The sequence below is a fragment of the Saccopteryx bilineata genome, chromosome 8 (genome assembly GCF_036850765.1).
Source record: "Saccopteryx bilineata isolate mSacBil1 chromosome 8, mSacBil1_pri_phased_curated, whole genome shotgun sequence".
Taxonomy (NCBI): Eukaryota; Metazoa; Chordata; class Mammalia; order Chiroptera; family Emballonuridae; genus Saccopteryx; species Saccopteryx bilineata.
Window position 1 is genome coordinate 8074170 of NC_089497.1, and position 22113 is coordinate 8096282.

Consider the following 22113-nt stretch of genomic DNA (forward strand, 5'->3'; position numbering starts at 1 on the left):
GGTACATATATTCAAAGAAAACATTTCTAGGTTATCTTGTCATTTAGTTCTGTTGCATACCCATCATCCAAAGAGAGATCATCCTCCGTCACCCTCTATCCAGTTTTCTTTGTACCCCTCCCCCTCTCCCTCCTCCCCTCCCCCCACCCCCCGTAACCACCCCACTCCTGTTCATGTCTCTTAGTCTCGTTTTTATGTCCCACCAATGTATGGAATCCTGCAGTTGTTGTTTTTTTCTGATTCACTTATTTCACTCCGCATAATGTTATCAAGATTCCACCATTCTGCTGTAAGTGATCCGATGTCATCATTTCTTCTAGCTGAATAGTATACCATGGTGTATATGTGCCCCATCTTCTTTATCCAGTCTTCTATTTTTTTTTTACAGTGATTAAAAGCCTTTAAGCAAACTCTTTTGGCCAATACAGCAAGAATCCATAAAAGAGTAGTGTCCTTAAGATGTTCACCAAGTCCAAGTTGGCCCCAACACCATGTCAAATCCCTGAAAAATGCAATCCAACCACAGTTCAGTCTGTTAGGAGCTGTCACAGGGAGCAGGAGTCCAGGAAAAGTCCACATCCAGGAAAAGTCCTCATGGCACTGGAATTGTTGTCACCATTCTATACTTTGCAGCTCATGTCCAAGTCCCAATGACTGCTGCTTCTAGCTGGTAATGATTCAGGTAGACTGGAAAAGCCATTTGCAGTATGCATGGATATGGAGCTTCTGTTCTCCTCTGCCTGGAGAGATGAGACCGGGTTGCTTTTCCCTGGAGCTCTGCGACTGTGGCATGGTAAAGAGAACCTTGATACACTGAGGTGGGTGGCAAAGGTAGATTCATAATAGAAGTTGGCAAAAGGGGAAAAGAGAGCTCTAAATTAGGAGTAGGTCCCAGCCTGAAATATGAGTAGGGCATTGAGGTAGGAGGGATAAAGGAAACACTATATATTAAGCAAAGCAGCAGAAAATAGGACTATCAACACCCACAACAGAGATCTTTGAGGGAAGAATAAAAAACCTGACTATTCAGGCAAAACATAGTTAAGTGGCCCTTGTGCAAATGAAATCAGTTTACCTGCTTCTTGGAAGAAATACCCTAGGCTCGTCCACAGTGTCGTAGATGGGGCCGACGGCCCTGGGCACCTTCAGCCTTCAGTGGCAAACCCCAGCTTTCTGGGCAAGGTTAGGTCATAGGTGGCTGGAGCAGGGCTGGAAGAGACTGAACCCTCCCTTAGAGGAGCGAGAGGGAAGCCTACCTTCCAGTGTCCCTGTTTCCTCACAGCAGAGGCATGTAAGCCTGGCAGGCTTTAGCTCAATGACCTTAGAGAAGGCAATTTTTATGGAGAAGTCTTTACATAGTAAACTATTTTGAGTCAAAAATGTTTAAAGTGATGGTACTTTATTTCCTTATCAATTAAACAATATTTAACAAACACTTGATTTTGTATAAGATATTAAGGAAGGTGTTCTGTAATACAAGAGTGGTCCATGATCCTGTCATTGGGTGTGAGCTATCTGAGCTGTCCAGAATCGCAGTTGAGAGACACAACTCCTCCCCTCGAGAGGTAGGTAGAGAGTCACGGTGTGGTGAGACCTGTGTGTCACAGTGAGAGTGTTTGGGTCCCTGAGAAGGAGCCGTCACTGTCACAAGAGAAGAAGGTAGTTAGAGCAGTGTCCCCGGGAGAGGTGACACTGCCATCATTTTTGAAGGGTTCAGTTATCTGGGAGGCGTGGCAAGGGGCAGGGCTGACGCAGAGACAGGAGGAGTGTGCTCAGAGGAGGAACGCCTGTGGCAGTCATTCCCAGGACCTGCCCTGCCCGCAGGGGCCGGCGCACTGGCGCAGAGAGAGGCTAGAACCCCGGGCACGGGCCTGGGCACGGCAGGCTGGGTCCGCAGTGCCGGTGGGCTCCAGTGCTGAGACCTTGAGAAGCCATTTGGCGATGTGGTCTCGGCCCTAGCAGAGACGTCTCACCTCGAGACGTTAGAACACAGAGTTTAGAGGCACTGCGCCTGGCTGTGGGTGCGGCCGCTGGTGGGACAGCCGTGCGGAGAAGAGCGGGAGAGCTCGTGCTCATGGAGCCCCAAGTCGTTACTTTCGGGGTCGCGGCAAAGAAAAGTGTTTTCAAACTGCCACACCAGGGAAAGTACCAGAGGGACATCACCCATTAATGTTAAAACATAGACTTTTTATTTTCAGAAACAAAATAAGATTTTCTCTTCTGCACTCAGGAGTGATACGCTTGAATTGAAGGATGTTATTTCTACCTGTTGGTCCGGGTTAATGCCGTAATAATATGACTTAGCTATTCAGCGACCAGCGTATTAAGTATCATGGTCGTTCCCTTTTGGATCAAGTCCATACGTGTTTGGATTAAAGTTCATTGGAGCCTAATTAGAGGCTGAATGTACCTTGACAGCTAAGTTTGGTTTTATCCTAAAAACAAAAATTAGATTCCAAAGGTTTGTAACTGATTGTAATTTCATGCAGTCATATCAACTTTGCAGTGTTTCTTAGCAATTTTTTTTTTTTTTTTTTTTTGCTAAAGAAGCACTAAATGAAAAAAAAATGGCTCTCTATGGTAAAGTACACTGGAACCACAGAACGGAATTTGAGCGTGTGGGTGCTGGTCGCTGCTGCCCAGTGATCTGTCTGCACCCCGGGACAGGGTAGGCTTGTCTGCTGTGTGCTAAGCCCCTCTCTGGGATCACCCCCACCCCCGGCCACACACAGCGTCCTCAGAATGCATGTCCCAAGCCAGCCTGGCCTCCGATCAGGAAAAGATCTGAGCGCGTGGTCACGGAGTGTCATTTCGCCACAGGGTCTCCAGGTGTCCACAAAACAGAAGGTGTCCCCGTGGGACCTGTTTGAGGGTCAGAAGAACCCAGCCCCTCTGTCCTGGGCCTGGTTCGGGACCGTCCGCATGGACCGGAAGGTGATCAAGTACGAGGAGCAGCACCACCTGCTGCTGTACCACACGCACCCCACGCCCAAGCCCCGCACCTACTACCTCGAGCCGCTGCCCCTGCCCCCCGAGGAGGAGGAGGAGGAGCCCGCCTCGCCCGTTTCTCAGGAACCAGAGAGGAAATCAGCGGAGCTGTCAGAGCAGGGAAGAACCACAGCCGACGAGGAGAAGAAAACAAAGGGAAGGAAGCGCAAGACCAAGTCGAGCTCACGAGTGGACGTAAGCACACGAGCACTGAGCACAGGCCTCGCTGGTGTCCGGGTGGCGCCCTGCAAAGGCTGCTGAAGCAGTGGAGGCCTAGTGCGTAGAATTATCCCGATTCACAGAGTCGGAGTTCCAGCCCTAGTGCGTAGAATTACCCCAATTCACAGAGTCGGAGTTCCAGCCCTAGTGCGTAGAATTACCCCGATTCACAGAGTCGGAGTTCCAGCCCTAGTGCGTAGAATTACCCTGATTCACAGAGTCGGAGTTCCAGCTTTGGGTTTTTCTTCCTGTCCTTTTTGTAACTGTTTAATTTTAGGCTTCCGTGATGAATAATACTTAATATTTCAGTGCCTCATAATTTCTCAAATTTGAAACTTGAATTTTTCAAACCTATAAAATTTCATCCTCTTACATATTTTTATTGTAAACTGTGTCTGAGACAGCTATTACAGTTTGGGCAGTTGATATCTGTAGTATAGTAAAATAATAATTTAAAAAAAAACTACTTTTCCCCAGATAAACCTCCATCTGATGCACTGGAGGATGTTTCTGAGATTTCCTATTTGCCATTCTACCTTGTTTCTTTACTCTATTTTCAGATATTATAAAAGATAAACATAGCTTAACCCAGTTTCACTTCTTGCTTGCCTACTAGCCTTCCCTACTTAGAGCAACATTTTCTTTAGAGCAACAGAAATCTATGAGATGGTCATTTAGACAGAGCTTTCTAGAGCTTGCAGAAGTAGTTTATAAAATATCTTTCCATTTAACCTCACCTGGAAAATCCTTGAGAGGCAACTGGAGACATTTTCCTCTGAAATTCAAGGGTGCTCTTGCTAGGCAGTGGAAACACTACTCACAATTTAGTGTATAGACATGATTATTTAGTGTTCACCTATGTCAAAGCCGAGCTAAGTCTTTTTCTCTCTGATAGCTTGGTGATGATGATTATTCTAGAAACGAGCACCATCATGTCTGGATGTCACTTGAATGTCAGTGACATCTTTTCATCTAGTCTTCCTCCCATCATTCCTCTGTCTTGAAAGGGTTGCTTAAGGAGGTTCAGACTGCCACTCCCTGAAATCTCGGTCTCCTAGCCTGTCCAGCCGCCTGGGTGGGTTTTTGTTCTTTTCAGATGCAAAAGATCTAGAATGCATCTCATCTCATTCCCCAAGTGAGTGGGCTTGGTCCTGTCTCCTCCCGTGGTGCTCCTCCCGAAGCTGCCCCTTCCCAGTGGGGTGGGGTGCAGGTTTTATTTCTCTGAACTTGTATTCTTCCTGCATCCTGAGGGCTAGACTGGAGAAGGAGGGGTGGTGGGGGAGTAGAGACATTCAGGTGGGACCCTTAGCTCACAGGGCTGCTGTAAGGAAGGGGAAGCCTGGAGCAGGAGGCGGGGGGGGGGGTGTTACGGGATGGGGCGGAGTCTTGAAAAGTGGGAATGAGATGCTGCCCAGGCCAGGGACTGGTTCTGAAGTATGGTGGGCCTTCCAGCATGAGTCTGGTTCAGACCCCGGTCTCAGGAAGGGGGGCTTCATGACTAAAGATGTTCTTTCAGCTGTGATTGGTAGTCAATATGACATTTTAAATGTGCCCTCGCTATTTTAAAAACAAAGTTTAGAAAAGATTTATTTTCCCCTATTTCTTCCGCTGTAACCAAGGACTTTGAATTAAGGAAACGTGAGAACTTTAAACGGGTGTCTCGCACCCCCCCCCCCAGCGGGGGCCTTAGCTGCCGGGCTGGCAGTTGTCTTGAACAATGAAATAGGACGAACTTGTGTTCGTTCTCTGTGTGGTGTGTGGAGATAAGTAACTTTCTGTTTTGACTTTATGTTGAAGGAGTATCCACAGAGCAACCTGTACCGAGTGCCTCCTAATTACTCACCCATTTCCTCCCAGATGATGCACCAGCCACAGTCTGCCTTGTGGGGCTACAACCTCATGGGGCAGCCCCAGCAGCCCGGCTTTTTCCTGCCCAGCCAGTCTCTTCCTCCAGGTACGTGAAGAGGGCCCGGTCCGGTCCCAAGAGATGAGATGCAGCCACGTTCTCGCCCGGGGCTTTCCCTGCTTTTAACCTGAGCCGCCCCCAAACTGGGAAGATTCCAGAGCACAGTGCTCAGCTGACGTTTCTGTAATTCTCTCTATGCGACCTGTATCTTCTTCTTCTAAAATAAGGTTTCAGTTATGAGTCCATGTGCTTGATTTTGGAATTTCTATCCAGTGCTGGAAGGAAATTAGCTGCTGATGAAAATCTTCAGCCCTAACATACAAAGTTGATCCAAGTCTTATGTTGTGAAATTTGTGTACATTTCTATCAGGTACAGTTCTTACCAGCACTTTAAAAGATCAGACGGCATTGTACCGTGACTTTTTTTTTAATTTTCTTACGTTTTGCATCTTAAATTGTTTATACCGTGAAGGGTTTAGAAATTTGGGTCACGGGTAGACTAAGATATCATCAGTAAGGACGGCTACCCCATCCGGAGTGGGCGTGCCTGGTTTTAGTACTGCCTTCATTCGAGCTCGGGTTTTCTATCTGGAATGGAGATTTTCTAAATAAAAAAAGCTCTTAATAAGGAAAGGATTTAATTTTCTTTCTGAAAGAAAGTCTGCCTATTTTATTTTAGCAAGATAGATTATTTTGAGATCTCAGTCTGCATTTTGTTAGGATGTGCCATTCTAACATATATTTCTACTTATTTTGTTCTGTGGAATAATGACTTTTAAATTAATTAATTATTTTTTGAGAGAGTCATGAAGGGAGGGAGAGGGAGGAGAGGGAGTGAGGAGCTCATAGTTACGTTCACTACAGTTGTGCATTGACTGCTTCTCATACGAGCCTTGACTGGGGCTCAGACTTCAGGCTTAGAGCCGAGCCAGCCGGCGTCCCCTTGCTCAAGCCAGCAACCTTGGGCTTTGTTGTCTTAGGTATGTTCATATGTAATAATTTGAAGAAAACTATTGATGAGTGTTTTATGTGTGGGAAATAATAGATTTTCATAAAAATATGACTCCTATAAAACTGAGGAAAAGTATGTACAACATGCTTCCACTTCTTTATAGTTAAAATGCAAAACAGTGTCCACACACACACACACACACACACCCTTTATCAGTCTCTCTCTTTCTCATGTATACACATCAGTATGATAAATTTATAAGGAAAATGTATAGGGATAATAAATATCAAATTCAGAATAGTGTTTGGTTGGGGAAGGGGAAGTAAGTAATAAGAGATCTCAGCCATATTTATTATATTTTATTTTTTTAGTTGATCAGAGGTAAAAGATTATAGGAAGGTTAGGAAAATTAAAGGGAAGTAGACCCTAGTCTAATCTTTTTAAAAAGTGTCCCTTGCCTGACCAGGTGGTGGCGCAGTGGATAGGGCGTCGGACTGGGATGCGGAGGACCCAGATTTGAGACCCCGAAGTCACCAGCTTGAGTGCAGGCTCATCTGGTTTGAGCAAAGCTCACCAGCTTGGACCCAAGGTCGCTGGCTCAAGCAAGGGGTTACTCGGTCTGCTGAAGGCCCACAGTCAAGGCACATATGAGAAAGCAATCAATGAACAACTAAGGTGTTGCAACGAAAAACTGATGATTGATGCTTCTCATCTCTCGCTGTTCCTGTCTGTCTGGCCCTATCTATCCCTCTCTCTGACTCTCTCTGTCTCTGGAGAAAAAAAAAGTCCCTTATCTAATATAAAATGAGCCAATTAAGTTTTTATGAATTAGTTCCAATCTTGCTTCAACAAAAGTAACCTTGCCATGTTACTCAGATAGCCTTTCCATTTCTTTTGAAATGATCCTCAAATGCTTCTTACTTCATAAATCATACTGCTGATTGTGGTTTTGAGTATGTAAAAGAATGTTTTATGAATGAACAGCTTTGAAATGTTTGTTTCCATCATATAATCTACTTTTATAAAAATAAAACATTTTCTGTGATGTATTTATATATCAATAGAAATTTTCTTACTTATGTACATTACAGAATGTAGACCATGTGGTGAATTGAAGGATTCAGCAAAGTTGAATTTTCTACCCCCTGAATTCTTAAAGGCATTTGACAAATAACATATGCAAAGTGTTAAGGATTTTCTTTGGTTTCTTAAGCATTGCTATACTCAACATTTCTTGTTTATTTCTAGCCTTCAAAAAAAAGGTGTGTTTTATCTTTAGAATCGAGGTATTTGACATTTCCAAGCATTTCAAACTTCTAAAGCATTTTCCTGCCTCTCTCCTGTGAGACAGATATTTTTGTTTTACCAGAGTAAAGAAGCTTAAATACCTTGAGCTTCAAATTTGTTTACAATTACAGAAGGGTTTCTATGCCTGGCTTAGGACACTTGGTAACACCTTCCTGAGGGCCTTGGGTGGTAACTTAAAGCCCCCTGATTCCCCAAGGATGCCCACAGCTCTGTGTCAGTCCAAGTGGGCCCCCAGGCAGTCGTTCAGATACTGGGGTTCCCTCCTACCGTTCCCTCTGGGAACTGTGCAGGTTACGTCTAGGGTGTTCTCCACTCAGTGGCCTGAAGTGAGGCTCAGGGGCGAGGCTTCGGCTCCTTGATCAAGTCAGGAAGACCTGCGGTGGCAGCGTGTGTAGAAAGCCCTCCCCTTTTGGTCGCGTTGGCAGGTGGCTCCAGACTGGACCCCTCGGGCTCCTTTGTCCCCAGCAACACCAAGCAGGCGCTGTCGAACCTGCTGCAGCGGCGCTCGGGCGCCGCCATGCAGCCGCCGACCCTGCACGCCATCACGTCGCAGCAGCAGCTGATTCAGATGAAGCTCCTGCAGCAGCAGCAGCAGCAGCAACAGCAGCAGCAGCAGCGGCTGCTCCGGCAGACCCAGGCCCGGCCCTTCCCGCAGGTGCGTCTGCGCCAAGGGCTCCCGGTGGGCGTGGGCTGGGGGCGCGGGGGTGGGGGCGGGCACATCTCTCTCGCACAGGTGTGTAAAATGCTTTCCTCCCTTGCCTTTTGGTGTTGTCATCAATCAGATAAGAACCCGGGATGGTTGGGGTTCATTCAGAGTACGCCGTAAAGCAGAAAGGGGCGCTGGAGTCCATCAGGAGCAGCAGGACTTGCGTTCTTGAACTGACCTTTTCTGAGCTCACTCGGCCTTTTAACCAGCCCCATGTTCTGTACTGTGTTGGCCCTGCTTTCCTGTACTGCTGTCAGTTCACTGCTAGGAGGTTGTGTCTCTAAGGCACTGACGTTACTTACGTTTCCGCCTGCGGTGCCCTGGGCAGGCTCTTATTTTTATTGACTATTTGATGAAGTGTATAACGGTCAAAGAATACATTACAGATAACTGTCAGTACATTCATATCTTTAAATTCTTGTTTGTATTATTTCTGTTTTTACACCCTATAACCCATAATCTTCAGCTTTTTATTTATTTTTTTATATTATTTTTATTAATTTTAATGCAGTGACATTGATAAATCAGGGTACATATGTTCTGAGAAAACATCTCCAGATTATTTTGACATCTGATTATATTGCATACCCCTCACCCAAAGTCACATTGTCTTTGGATCTTCAGCTTTTTAGACAGCAGTTCCTGTTTAACGAAGCAACGGCAGGAGTCCCACAAAACTTAGTGCAGACTCATGAAGCCTACAAAGCCGTAAAAAAACGTGGAAGTAAAAAGGAGGAGGGGGAGATTGTGACTGCTTTTTCTAGTTTCTACATACTTTTTCTTAAAGGGCACTGCGATGACGGTGACAGTGATAATGACAGTGTTTGTACGCAGCTGTCCCTGGGGAGCACTTGCTATCTGCCAGCACCGCCAGGCCCTCGGGGATGTGGAGGCTTATCTTAGATCGTGCAGCAAGCCTGGGAGTTAGGCGTCTGTAATGATCCTGGAGGAAGTCGCCAGTCTCCAGGTGTATCCTGCTGTAAGGAAAAAAAGAAACACAAACTTTTCAAATTTGCAAGAAATGCTGATGCTTTAAAAAACACTCCGTATTTTGCGTAACTTCCTATGGAGACATACATACATGTCTCCGTTGTATGACTTAGGGTCCTCCTGCGTTTGTCCCCTTAGTGATTGTGGGGTGTTGAGCGGTCAGACTCCCTAAGCGTCAGGTAAAATGGGCCTAAGTTGCTTCTTAACACAGAAATGATGAAGATTTGGTTAAAATATTTAAAAAGCTTTGGTTTGCTTAAGTAAGCATGCTTTTGAGCCATTTAAATCTCAGCGGGATTTTAGCTTGGGTAACCATCCCACTAAAATGAACTTAACCCCCTTTTAAAGCCATTTCAGCCTAAGTAAAACTTGCCTCCCAATAAGTTTATTTTTTCACGTCTACCTGTCTATCACAAGGTATAATTTACCTTAGTAATAGCCCACTTTCCCCACTTTCAAACCATTGCTGCCTAGATTCAGTTTTGAATTGATCTGAGTGGTTCCTAGTACTGGGGGAAAGCTCGCTGGGCAATTTATAGGTAAACACACCTGTCCTGAAAAGATGACTTCCTCTTGGAAACCATGGCATGAAATTCCCCCTACAGCAATTTTTTTCAAAAGAGAAATTTGATAAAATAGTGTGCGTGTAGTCAGAGGGATCCTTGCATGTTTGGAGAAGGCAGGCTCCTGACCTAAGACGGACCTGAGGCCCCCTTCCCTCACACGCCCCCTCCCCCGAAATGCCCAGCTCACTGTTGCTGTTCTCCTGTAGCACCAGAGATGCACACGCTCCCCCCCCTAGAAATGCCCAGCTCACTGTTGCTGTCCTTCTGTAGCACCAGAGATGCACACGTTCCCCCCCAGAAATGCCCAGCTCACTGTTGCCGTCCTTCTGTGGCACCAGAGATGCACACGCTCCCCCCCCCAGAAATGCCCAGCTCACTGTTGCTGTCCTCCTGTAGCACCAGAGATGCACACGCCCCCCCCGAAATGCCCAGCTTACTGTTGCTGTCCTCCTGTAGCACCAGAGATGCACACGCCCCCCCCCGAAATGCCCAGCTTACTGTTGCTGTCCTCCTGTAGCACCAGAGATGCACACGCCCCCCCCCGAAATGCCCAGCTCACTGTTGCTGTCCTCCTGTAGCACCAGAGATGCACACGCCCCCCCCCCCAGAAATGCCCAGCTCACTGTTGCTGTCCTCCTGTAGCACCAGAGATGCACACGCTCCCCCCCAGAAATGCCCAGCTCACTGTTGCTGTCCTCCTGTAGCACCAGAGATGTACACGCTCCCCCCCCAGAAATACCCAGCTCACTGTTGCTGTCCTCCTGTAGCACCAGAGATGCACACGCTCCCCCCCCCAGAAATGCCCAGCTCACTGTTGCTATCCTCCTGTAGCACCAGAGATGCACACGCTCCCCCCCCCAGAAATGCCCAGCTCACTGTTGCTGTCCTCCTGTAGCACCAGAGATGCACACGCCCCCCCAGAAATGCCCAGCTCACTGTTGCTGTCCTCCTGTAGCACCAGAGATGCACACGCCCCCCCCAGAAATGCCCAGCTCACTGTTGCTGTCCTCCTGTAGCACCAGAGATGCACACGCCCCCCCCAGAAATGCCCAGCTCACTGTTGCTGTCCTCCTGTAGCACCAGAGATGCACACGCCCCCCCCCGAAATGCCCAGCTCACTGTTGCTGTCCTTCTGTGCACTGCTTGTACGAATAGGAATTAACTGGTAGCTCAGTCTTTTTCTGATTCTCTGTACCACCTCTGTCCCAATACTGGATTCTTCTCTTTTATTTCTTCTTTCTTTTCTTCTTTTGCCTTTTGAGAAATCAGAGGTCCCTTCTTCAAGTAGTAAAAGATCAACTTTGTAGTACTTACTGATTATACACTGCTTACAAAAATTAGGAGTTATTTTATTGCTTCATATTTATTTTGAAATATCCCCTAATTTTTGTGAGCAGTTTGCAATACCTCCTTCTCCTCCTCCCCATCTGTTTTTTTTAACAGTTGAAACTTGTTTTAGAGTTTCTGAAGTGCTCTCATAAGCAAATCTATTTTTTTGTTTGTTTTCTCAATCACCATTCTTAAAATGCTGGAGAATTGAGCTAACGGTGTCCTCATAAGGAAGAGGACCGCAGCCGTGGTGCAGCCGTCCACTAGAGCGGTCGGTCCTGCGTGGAGGAGTGGAGGTGGTGTGTGGCGTCTGTCTGCACCTGGGAGGATCTCTCCTAGTAGGTCGTGTACAAGGTACTGCTGTGCCTGCAACCAGCTGGAGACGGTCCTGTGGGAGAGAGCGATCCTTGTGCTAACAACGGAAAATCTAGAATAAAACCAGAATTACATGGAATATAACTAATTTTTGGCAGGAACATTTTCACAGGTTAGAGGCCAACATAAAATGTGATTCTCTCTAACAACATAAGAAATTTTATGTTTCTTTCCATTTTTGGCTTATAGGGAAAATGACGCCAGTATTATTTTTTCTTCTTATCCTCGTAATATTCTAATTACAGAAATCCATTTTCTTAAATGTAACAAGTGTGTTAGAGAATTTCCACTTATCTTAAGACTGATCTTGCAATTTTAACAGATGCTTTTAAAAATTAACTGGTTTCTCCAAGCCTCAGGATAGGACTGCTCTCCAGGCCAGTGGCCTGTGGCCCACTTGGTCCCTGTGTCCCTCGTGGTCTGGGTATTATCCACCAGCTCATCTGACAGCTGTCCCTCTGAGTGCTTCCGGAAACGGCTCCGGCCTGGACCTGCTGTGGTGGTTTGGAAAACCTTGGTGGGGCAGGGAGGACATAAACTCCTGCTTTCTGGTTGTATCTCAGAACTTGCGGAGTTTCCCTGAGCCTCTTCCGTCTAAGGAGAGGTGATGCATGGAGCCATCATCTAGTCTTAGCTGGTGCGCAATGACATTCCAGATGCCGTTCTAAAACCACCAATTCTGCTGCAGAAGCTGGGTATCAGCTTCAGTTGGCCATGGAATTTTCTGTTATAAACCATCTTGTATTTGCTCAGGAATGTATTAAGACATTAGTATAGTGGCTGGGAAACAGGTGCTAATAGCATGGATATTAGGTATCTTTAATCAGATTAGCTGACATAATGCTTGTTATATAACCAAGTGTATTTTCTTATAGCTTTAGTGTAGTGTATATCAACATGCACACATTTGGGCAAGAAAACTTGTTTTCATTCTTAGTTCCAGTTTTCATCTGATTACTCCTCCTGCCTTACTCTGTGTCCCTGTTACAGTGGGTCTCAGTGCAGTGATTACGTTACCTTTCTGTGCCTCAGAGTCTCGTCTATAAAGTGGAGCTAATGCAATATTTACCGTATAGGGTTCTTGTGAAATTAATTACTTAATTCATTTAACAGCTCTTAGAACAGTGGCTGGCTCATAGTAAGTGCTCAGAAAATATTAACTGCCATAGTTACTCTCACTGTTTTATTGGTATTATTTTATGGTTGTAGTATTTTGGAGAAAATACCTATCACATAAAAATAACCTTTATTTTCTCAAACATGTTAAGGATAAAAGAGAATAAAAGCACACTAAAGGCTTCCCTTGTATAATTACATTACTCATCCTGAAAAAGATTGGTGCTTAGTTACCAATAAAAAGAAATCTTATATAGAGTTTTTCCTCGTAGCCATTTTGGTTTCTTAGACCAGTATGTTTTTACTGTCTAAGTTCTGCGATACACACTTTAGGGGGGCTCATTCCAACTTCAGTATTGAGAAGATCACTATTTTATTTTCTATATAGCCTATGAGAACTATCACAAAATATAGGGTATCAGTTATAACAATGCAGAATGCTGCTTAAATTGTGTACTAGTCACCTTTTCTGTATCCAGTACTTTTCCTCCAGCCAAAAGGACCCCCACCATATCAGTCTCCTGGGGAACAGGCTTTTTCGCACAGGAAAGGGACAATTTTATGCCTTGGCTTACAGCAGGGGTCCCCAAACTACGGCCCCCTGAGGCCATTTATCCAGCCCCCGCCGCACTTCCAGAAGGGGCACCTCTTTCATTGGTGGTCAGTGAGAGAAGCATAGTTCCCATTGAAATACTGGTCAGTTTGTTGATTTAAATTTACTTGTTCTGGGTATTTTAAATATTTTATTTGTTCCCGTTTTGTTGTTTGTTTTTTTTTACTTTAAAATAAGATATGTGCAGTAGTGCATAGGGATTTGTTCATAGTTTTTTTTATAGTCCGGCCCTCCAATGGTCTGAGGGACAGTGAACTGGCCCCCTGTGTAAAAAGTTTGGGGACCCCTGGCTTACAGTATCACTTTTTCCCGATTTCTCCCCTTTGATGCACAAAATCATTTTGTGTGACAATCAATGCCAGACAGTTGAAGACTCCAAAGAAAGACAACTGTATGTTTAGCTTAAATTGATGGAGACAAATTTGAAAGGAAGCAATTGGTTACAGTCTTCAGATAATAAATCAGAAGCATTTCCAGGACAGCAAAGAGGAAAGTTTCTGACAGCACACAGAAACAATGTGCCCAGTTACAGCTAGTGGTTACTTGTAATTTATCACCCATGGGGCAGGTGCCAATCATTACTGTGCGTCCAAATAAAGGCATTAGGTAACTCACTGAACAAACACAGTGGCTGAGTCAACCTCCCAGAGCTGCCAGCTCCTGGGCAACAGTGATGCCGTAACTTCCTAAACACATGCCTCTTGGATTGATGAAGCCATTTAAGGCGATTAACCAAGCTTTTGTCTGGCAATGGATCTCCTACCTTACGGCTATGGTATCACCTTGGAACAGCTTGTTTCCTTCCTCTGCCCCCTCCCTCCTGCTCGGTCTTGAACAGTGTATTCCAGATGTGCAGGTAAGAGTAGAACCTAACACAGGAAACTCTGATCTCCCTACCGCCTCATTTTATTAAAAATGTTCTGCTGTATTTGGTCTAGATAATTAAAAAAAATAAATTATATGGTGAGGCACCCTGTCTCCTCATTTCTGTTGTATCCAGTAAAGAGGTAACCGTCATGAATTTAGTGCTTTTCCTTATGAATGTTCTTATACTTTCATCTTTTTCCGTTCACTGACATAAACATCGTATGGATTACTTTCACATTTGACACTACCATCTCCCATGTATTATTGTATTGTTTCCTGACTAATGTTGATTTACATCAACTTTGTTACACTTTTATTCATCTGTTCGTTCTGGTTGGATGCCATTCCATTATGAATATGAACATTTATCCATTCTCCTATTGGGTGTCATTTAAGTTATTTCCAGTGATTTCTAACTCTTCACAGTGCTACAGTAAACATTTTTATATATTTCTTCCGTGTTTGGAGAATTCTAGGGTTTGTTCTGGGAAGTGGAAATGCCAATTTGATTTCCAAAGTGAAAGTGATTCCCATAAGTCACGAGCGTTTTCCTTTCTCAGCACCCTCACCGACCCTTGAAATGGTCCAACCTTACTTGTCTCATTCAGAGCATGTGAAATGGTATCGCATTATGACATTTTAATTTGTATTTCTTAGCTATCTGTGAGTTTAGGCTTTTTTTTTATAACTTTACTAGCTATTCAGTTTCTCCCTTCTATAATTTTTCTAATTATATATTATAATTTGATCATATTTCAAAATAATTTGACTTTTATTTGATAACAGTAGGCAAACTAGTCTTGTTGAAACAGATCTTGAGTTTTGACATTGTCTTTAATGCATGTTACTCATAGAATGTAATTTATAAACATCTCAGTGACAAGAAATGCACGTAGGAGGAGAAAACCACCAAACTAGTAAATCTGTCCTAAACCCTTTGATTCTGTTCCTTGGATGGAAACCCCATCCGGGAAGTGGGGTGTTTGCTCACTCCTTATTATCTGGTATTTCTCTGTTTGTCTGAATAATAAGGAAGGTGCTCATTTTATTTGCTGAAATTGTGATTAGGCAACTATAATGATCTATAAGACGGAGTGCACAGCTGGATGGGGGGGGGGGTGAGAGCTGACCACTAACACGTAGGCGGGTGTCAGACTTAAAGACAAATCCGCAGATACCGAGAATCGTGTGCCTTCCCCCAGAATGGTGAGAACAGGTATCATTTGCTTGGGGAATTCCTCCTATAATTTCCAGTCCTTAGCATACTAAAATACTGTCTCTCTTTGGGTTGAGAATCCTTTGCCTCGTTTCTGTCTCTGAAACTCAGTGAACATAAAATGTTTAGCGGCTCAGACACAATGTCACTTAGACGCTGTGGATAAGAATGATGAAACTGGGAATTTCCCTGAGCATTTCGTTCTGTTTTCTAAATCAGACTCCCTGTCAATGTGTGAGCGCTGGCGGTGCTGTAAATATCTGCTGTCTGTTTTGGTTGATGGAATGTGTGGTGAGCCCGATGCTCTGTTTACAGTTTCATTCACTGGGACCAGAGCTCTCTAGTGACAGGCAGTCCCCGAGTTATGGACGAGACAGGCTCTGTAGGTTTGTTTGTAAGCTGAGTTTGTATGTAAGTTGCAACAAGTGTGTTTACCTATTAAATGCAACTTAGATGTTTGTCTTAGCGTGGTATTTATTTTTACCTTTCCTTGTTATACAGACTTAAACATGTTCAGACCTACAGAGCCTGTCTCGTCCGTGGCCCAGGGACTGCCTGTCACCCTCCAGTAGTTTGTGGCCTGCTGACTGCTCCCCTTATGTCTTGTCCGTTCAGTGTGACCCGAGCGTCCCGAGCTGTCCCGCTGGCTCTAGGCCAGGGAGGACGCAGGCTCCCGGGTGTCTGCTGGGGAACCGATGGCCCCTTGCTGCAGGGAGCATCCGTGTGTGCCCTCTCCTGTACTTCTTTTGTGTCACCGTTTAACCTCCCGCTGTGACAGTCCATAATGTGAATATTACCATATTGCTTTTCAGCATCCCAGACCATGGTGGTGTCGTTGGGCATATGAAATAATCAGACCTCTGCAGGGCCCGGGTCGACACTGACCTGAAGTGAACTGTGTCGTGTGTGTTCTGGCTACCCAGTCACCAGGCTGAGAAATCTTACCTGTCCTGTCTGCTGTTCTCTCACTGTCCCCTTCTGTAGGACTTCTGTCACTCTGCCGTCTCCCTTCTGGAAGACTTTGACAACATAATGGTAACACCCCTGCCGTCATTCCTTTTTCTTTCTTTCTTCCTTTTTTTTTTTTTTGTAAACTTTTAACGCATTACTCTTTGAACATCCATATGAGAAGCGGGTTCTTCTCTAGCTGGTAATGATTCTAGTCCTCATTTCACCGTTCCTCACTTGGTGTACGTTTGAGACCGTGACACAAACTCATGAATGCCTTGACCGTGTGCGATCGAGCGGCACCGCTCTGTGTAAGCTCTCCGCTTGGACTGCCTCATTGAGCTCCATCGTCTGTGTGTCTGGTGTGGACGCCGGCGGACGCTCGCGGCCCGCGCTGGGGGAGCGCAGCCCCGTCTGTGCCCCTGCCTCGGTGCCGGCTCCGAGCGCGTCCGTCCCGCCCCCGCGCCTCTCTCTGTGGCGGCTCCCATCAGCAGTAGAGGACCGCATGGCATGCTGACTCACAAGCCGGTGCAAGAAAACGGAAACTGTGGTTGTGACACATGCCCTTCCCATCACATCCCACTGTCGGCTGTTCCAAACCTCTCGACACAGAGCATCATTTCCGTTTTCTTCCCAGTGCAGAGAGTGTGTCCTTTCAAGCATAGGCCTTGTGCATGCGTGTCCCGAGACCCCCCTCTCCTGCTTTGCCTGGGCTAGCTAAGACTGCATGTTTTGCGTTAAATTACTTATAGGTTTCTGTATCAGGTAGCCAACTTACAACATAAACCCAAGAAGCATTAGAATAAAAAAGAGCACACATCTCAGATGTGAATGTAAGTCAACTTGTTTCACTGCCAGTTTAATGGGGAAGATTTCCTGTACCTTGGTGAAAATATCCTTAACTTCATATCTAAGCTTTGAAAATATTGAAGTGATTGAAATTCTTGTTATATAGGCAATTTCTTTAAGTTATTTCTGCAAGGAAAGTTTGGAGACTATTCTGAAAATCACTTTTTCTATCAATTTTTGACACGGTATTATTGTAGAGAGAGCAGGTGAGGTTTTTATTTGTTTCAAAACTTGAATTATATACATTATCAAATTTAAAACTATTCTGGAGGTAGTTTATATTTATTGTTCAGATGATAATGTAATTCAGATAGGAAACAATTTGTACCAATCATTGGTTTTACTTTTAAAAAAGTAGACAAAATATTTTGTTGAGTGTTTAAAGTCAGAAAGGTCTATAATTTTTGTATTTGTTCAAATTAATAGAAATATGTACATATATCTTTGCATTACTTTTCACCATTCTTACTGCCCTTCAGTATTCTCCAATATTAGAAATTTAATGCATATACTCAACCAGTCATTATAGGCATTATTTATGGACATGGAATAGAATATACAGTATTGTGAAAGCTCATTTTATATGAGATGTGGGGTTTTTTTAGAATGAATCCATTTAGTTCAGCTGTTACTCTTACTATTAATTGATTTTCAACCATTTATACTTGATGTGAAAGCTTTATAAGAGAATCGAGCCTAACTGGTCATCAAGATCTCTTGTGATTATAGAATTTTCTCTGTTGTCTCAAATCAGATCACCCAGCATGGCACGAAGCCTATCGTTTCTGAGTCACGTCGTGTGGTTTAAGCTTTGAGCACCACGACTCCATACCTGCCAAGCTCATGTTACAAATAAAGCTCTTTTTGCTGGATGACTCATAAAACACTACCCACTGGTTCTCACTGAGTAACTTTTATTATTATTCCTAAACCAGCAGCTTCAGAACCGGGGTCACAAACTCCATTGTTGTTTTAGCTACAGCTTGTCCCCCTACTTGCAACCCTTAGACACTATTGAAAAGTTACTAAATACAGATTTGGAAATAAATGCATTACTAGTGAATAGAGAGGCTAGAAACTTTCTGATTCTGTAATGCTTCTGTCTGCTGGTTGGTGCACGAGCAGTTCTCCTTCAGAAGGAGATTTCACATTTGCCCCATTGGCTGAGGGAATGCTGATGAACAGAGCAGAACTCAGAAGAACGAACATTATGTTTGAGGATGATTTGTCAAATGTGTAACTTTTACTAGATAGATGCGTTAACTTCGAGTGTTTCAAAGGGCCTCTGGGTCAGCATCTGTCCGGGCTCAGCTACTTCTCTTCCCTAATTATACGTAAGCAGTAGAGAAAATTGTTCTTTTGAAAGGCCAGGAAAATGAGTCAGTTTTGAACAGCACTGCTTTTTTTTAGAAGTTTTCAGGAAGTGGAACTTTTTGAAAATATAGTGGATTTATATTTCCTACATAAGGCAAACCCAAAGCGAAGTATAGAAAGGCACACTAGAGAGATCACGTGTAGACACTCACCTCAGGTGACAGTGTCGAGGGCGGCCTGTGTGATTCTCGGAATTTCCCCACTAACCATGGAGTATTCCCTTAGCACGGGGAAGCTGGGCGCCTGAGCGTGGGAGGCGGAGCCAGGGCACAGATGTGTATTTCCTCTCTCAGTGGTGGGCTTGGAGTCATATGGCACCTGGCCGGGCACACACATTTTGTCAAAGCACAGCCTCCTGGATTGTTTGCACCATCAAAATAGGAAATGAATGTTGCCCTGATTGTTTCAGTTAAACAGAATAAATTAAGGGGGCTGGGGGGGCGGGAGTGAACCAGTCTCTAGATATTTATGCAGCTAGAAAGAAGTAGGCATTAGAATACTAGATGCCAAAAATTAAATTTAAAAAATGAGTTTTTAAATCAAAAGATGGTACTAAAAAAATACGGAGCAATCAGAAGGCACTTGGTAGACTAACTTATGCTTGATTAAAAATAACATAAAAGGAGATTTTCCAAAAGTAACAGATGAATGAATTATTTATAACTAAAGTGACTATGTCTCCCAGTTTGCCTGCCATGATCCCGCTGGCCCCTGCTGTCCTGGCCTGTCCCGGTGTGGATGATCAGTCCCTTCTCGATCAAATGCAGTAAAACCATCCCCACCAACACCAAAAACCTTTTATTAAACATGAATCCTTAGTTCCCTTGCTTATCCCTTGCACGTTATGATCCTTGTTGAGCATTTGTGAAATCTTTCAAGTTACTAAGGGACTTCCTCATTCTTTTCCCCAGCAAGCTGAAATGTTTCTGCAAACTGAAATAACGCATTCCTGGCTTTATTATGGGGAAAACCAGAGACCAGTAAGGGCCATTTCAGTTGAGTGGAAGGGACTGGGGTAATTTCCAGAACAATGCAGGGCAACATCTGAGAAAGAGCTATTCACAGGGCACTTAGAGAATGTTAGCCAGCTGGGGTGTTTGTGATTCCCTCAGGGAAGACTTTGCAAAGCGGATTATTACCTACTGTGCTTAAAGTAGGTGCAGGTGGGAACACACTGTGTTCACAAATGAAGAGTTAACCTTAGACAGTGGCTGAGAACGCATGATTTTTGGAATGTAAAAACTAATTTGAAATTTTTGATCCTTTTCTCCTTACTTCTTTGGAAGTTATGGTGCTTTTTCCTTGAATGTTAATTTAATGGGTTTTAATTCTTTTTTTTTTTTTTTTTTTGAGAGAGAGAGAGAGTGAGTCAGAGACAGACAGGAAGAGAGAGAAAGATGAGAAGCATCAACTCATAGTTGTGGCACTTTCTAGTTGTTCATTGATTGCTTCTCATGTGTGCCCTTGACGGGGGGGGGGGGGGTGCAGCTGAGCCAGTGACCCCTCGCTCAAGCCAGCCACCTTGAGCTTCAAGCCAGTGACCATGTGTTGGAATCCACGGGAGTCTGAAAAACCAGAGCAACGGGCTTTATTGAAAGGAAGAAAGGAACCCTGCTGGGCACTTCTTCCGGGGAGAAGAGCCTCAGTACAAGCCAGGGAGATGAATCTATAGGATTAAAAGGAGTGTTGAGTCAAAGTCCTGGTATGCTTCCTTCTGCAGTTTTATGATATCGGCTTCTTGGAACGCTTCTCCTCAGGGCGGCCGACCAGCTTCCTAGAACTTTTCTGTTTCAGGGGCGCTAGTCCAGTAAGTAAGGGTGGGATCAGATAGACAAGCGGAACAGCAAAGGGGCAGCTGGAAGTCCTGATGAATTCACGTGTCTATCACCATGGGGTCCTGTCTGTGATCCCACGCTCAAGCCGGTGACCTTGGGGCTTTGAACCTGGCTTCTCAGCACCCCAGGTCGACACTCTATCCACCGCACCACTGCCTGGCCAGGCGTCGTTTTTAATTCATATTTTTTAATCTCCACAGTCCCAATTTTTTTAAAGGAAAGTTTATTTTATTTTTTTATAAAGATTTTATTTATTCATTATAGAGAGGGGAGAGAGAGAGAAGGGGGGAGGAGCTGAAAGCATCAACTCCCATATGTACCTTGACCAGGCAAGCCCAGGGTTTTGAACCAGCAACCTCAGCGTTTCCAGGTTGACACTTTATCCACTGTGCCACCACAGGTCAGGCAAAGATTGTAGCCTAGTAATTCAGATACTTACCTTATTAGTCTAGTTTTTCCCCACGTGTAGGTCATAGTTTGTTTCATAAGGTTGTCAATAAGCAAAGAAACGGTAGAGTTATATCTGCTGTATGAGTCAGCGTGCTGCAGTCACACAGGAATCCCATTTCCCTTCGAGCCAAACCCTGCACGGTGTCACAGTCTGCGGATGGACGTCAAGATGCCAACCCACATAGAAATAATCTATTTTTCTTCATCTCTGTAAAAATGATAATGTACATGTACTTGTCCCCACAGAGAAGCACAACATCATGTCCCAGGGACTTCATCTGATGCTGTCAGGGAGCACTGAGGAGTGGCATTTAGATCTGGTTGAGTTAGTGACTCCTTAGCACAGTGTTTAAAAAAACCAAATGCCATTTGGATACTTTGGGGCAATAGTTGTAGGCTCCCGAGGGCCACACTGCCATGACATGGGTTCTCATAGAGGGAATTGGGGCAATTTTTCTTAGACAGAAGCAGATAGAGATCTAATTGCACTTCAGTTAATCAGCTGCAGGCTAAAGGTATCTTACGGTACCCTGTTTTGGAAAGTGAGATGCTTGCTGAGGGTGTTATGTACAGATACAACAATAGATACTCTCAGAAGTTGGTGTTTGGCCCATGGATGGATGGGTAGGCACCCTAGAGAAGGCTGGCGTTCTTCAGTGCCCCTTGCGATTTTATATGGGGATCGGAGAAAGGCTTTACTCTCTGAAGTATATGATTTATTTCAATATTTTTAAATAAGTCTCAGTAGAGATGTTCCTTTTGGTTATTTATTGGAGTGAGTTTAAGAGGCTATGGATGTCTAAATAATGTGCACCAAATGAGGTTTTAAATATTTTCATTCTTGCCTGACCTGTGGTGGCGCAGTGGATAAAGCGTCGACCTGGAAATGCTGAGGTCGCCAGTTCGAAACTCTGGGCTTGCCTGGTCAAGGCACATATGGGAGTTGATGCTTCCAGCTCCTCCCCCCCTTCTCTCTCTCTGTCTCTCCTCTCTCTCTCTCTCTCTCTCTCTCTTCCTCTCCTCTCTAAAATGAATAAATAAAAAAATAAAAATAAATAAAAATTAAAAAAATATATATATATTTTCATTCTTGGTGTCACATATAGAAACATCTCATCTTGGTGGACAGAGTCCTGGACTGAGGAGTCAGACTCCCTGAGTTTAGTTCAGATAACGGCTTGGCCAGGTCTGGCTGAGCAAACTCACTGAGCTGCTTACATGCTTTGAAGCCGGGTTTCTCACCGAGGACACGGGAATGATGCCCCCTTCTGAGGTCCCGTCAGGCAACAGGGAGAAGAGCAAGAAGCCCAGTCCCGGCATATAATAGATATTTAATAAATCTTAAGTTATATGGTTGTCCCTCTCTCCCTGTTACAAATATCTATACTGCTTTCTAAGAAGATGAAAATGTTTTATATTACTATAACTTAGCACTTTAAAAAAAAGAAGACATCCATTATATAAAACAATAGTAAAATATCCTAGAACACACCCCGTTCTTTATCA

At 44.4% G+C, this 22113-nt stretch overlaps 1 protein-coding gene across 1 annotated transcript in view; it reads left to right on the forward strand.

The window, feature by feature from the left end:
• MED12L (mediator complex subunit 12L) overlaps window positions 1-22113 on the forward strand; it is a 356828-nt gene that overhangs the window by 311177 nt on the left and 23538 nt on the right. Inside the window, exons 37-39 of the mRNA XM_066241720.1 lie at window positions 2821-3183; window positions 5065-5161; window positions 7799-8028. Of these exons, the coding sequence (XP_066097817.1) occupies window positions 2821-3183; window positions 5065-5161; window positions 7799-8028 (690 nt within the window). The remainder of the gene's footprint in view (window positions 1-2820; window positions 3184-5064; window positions 5162-7798; window positions 8029-22113) is intronic.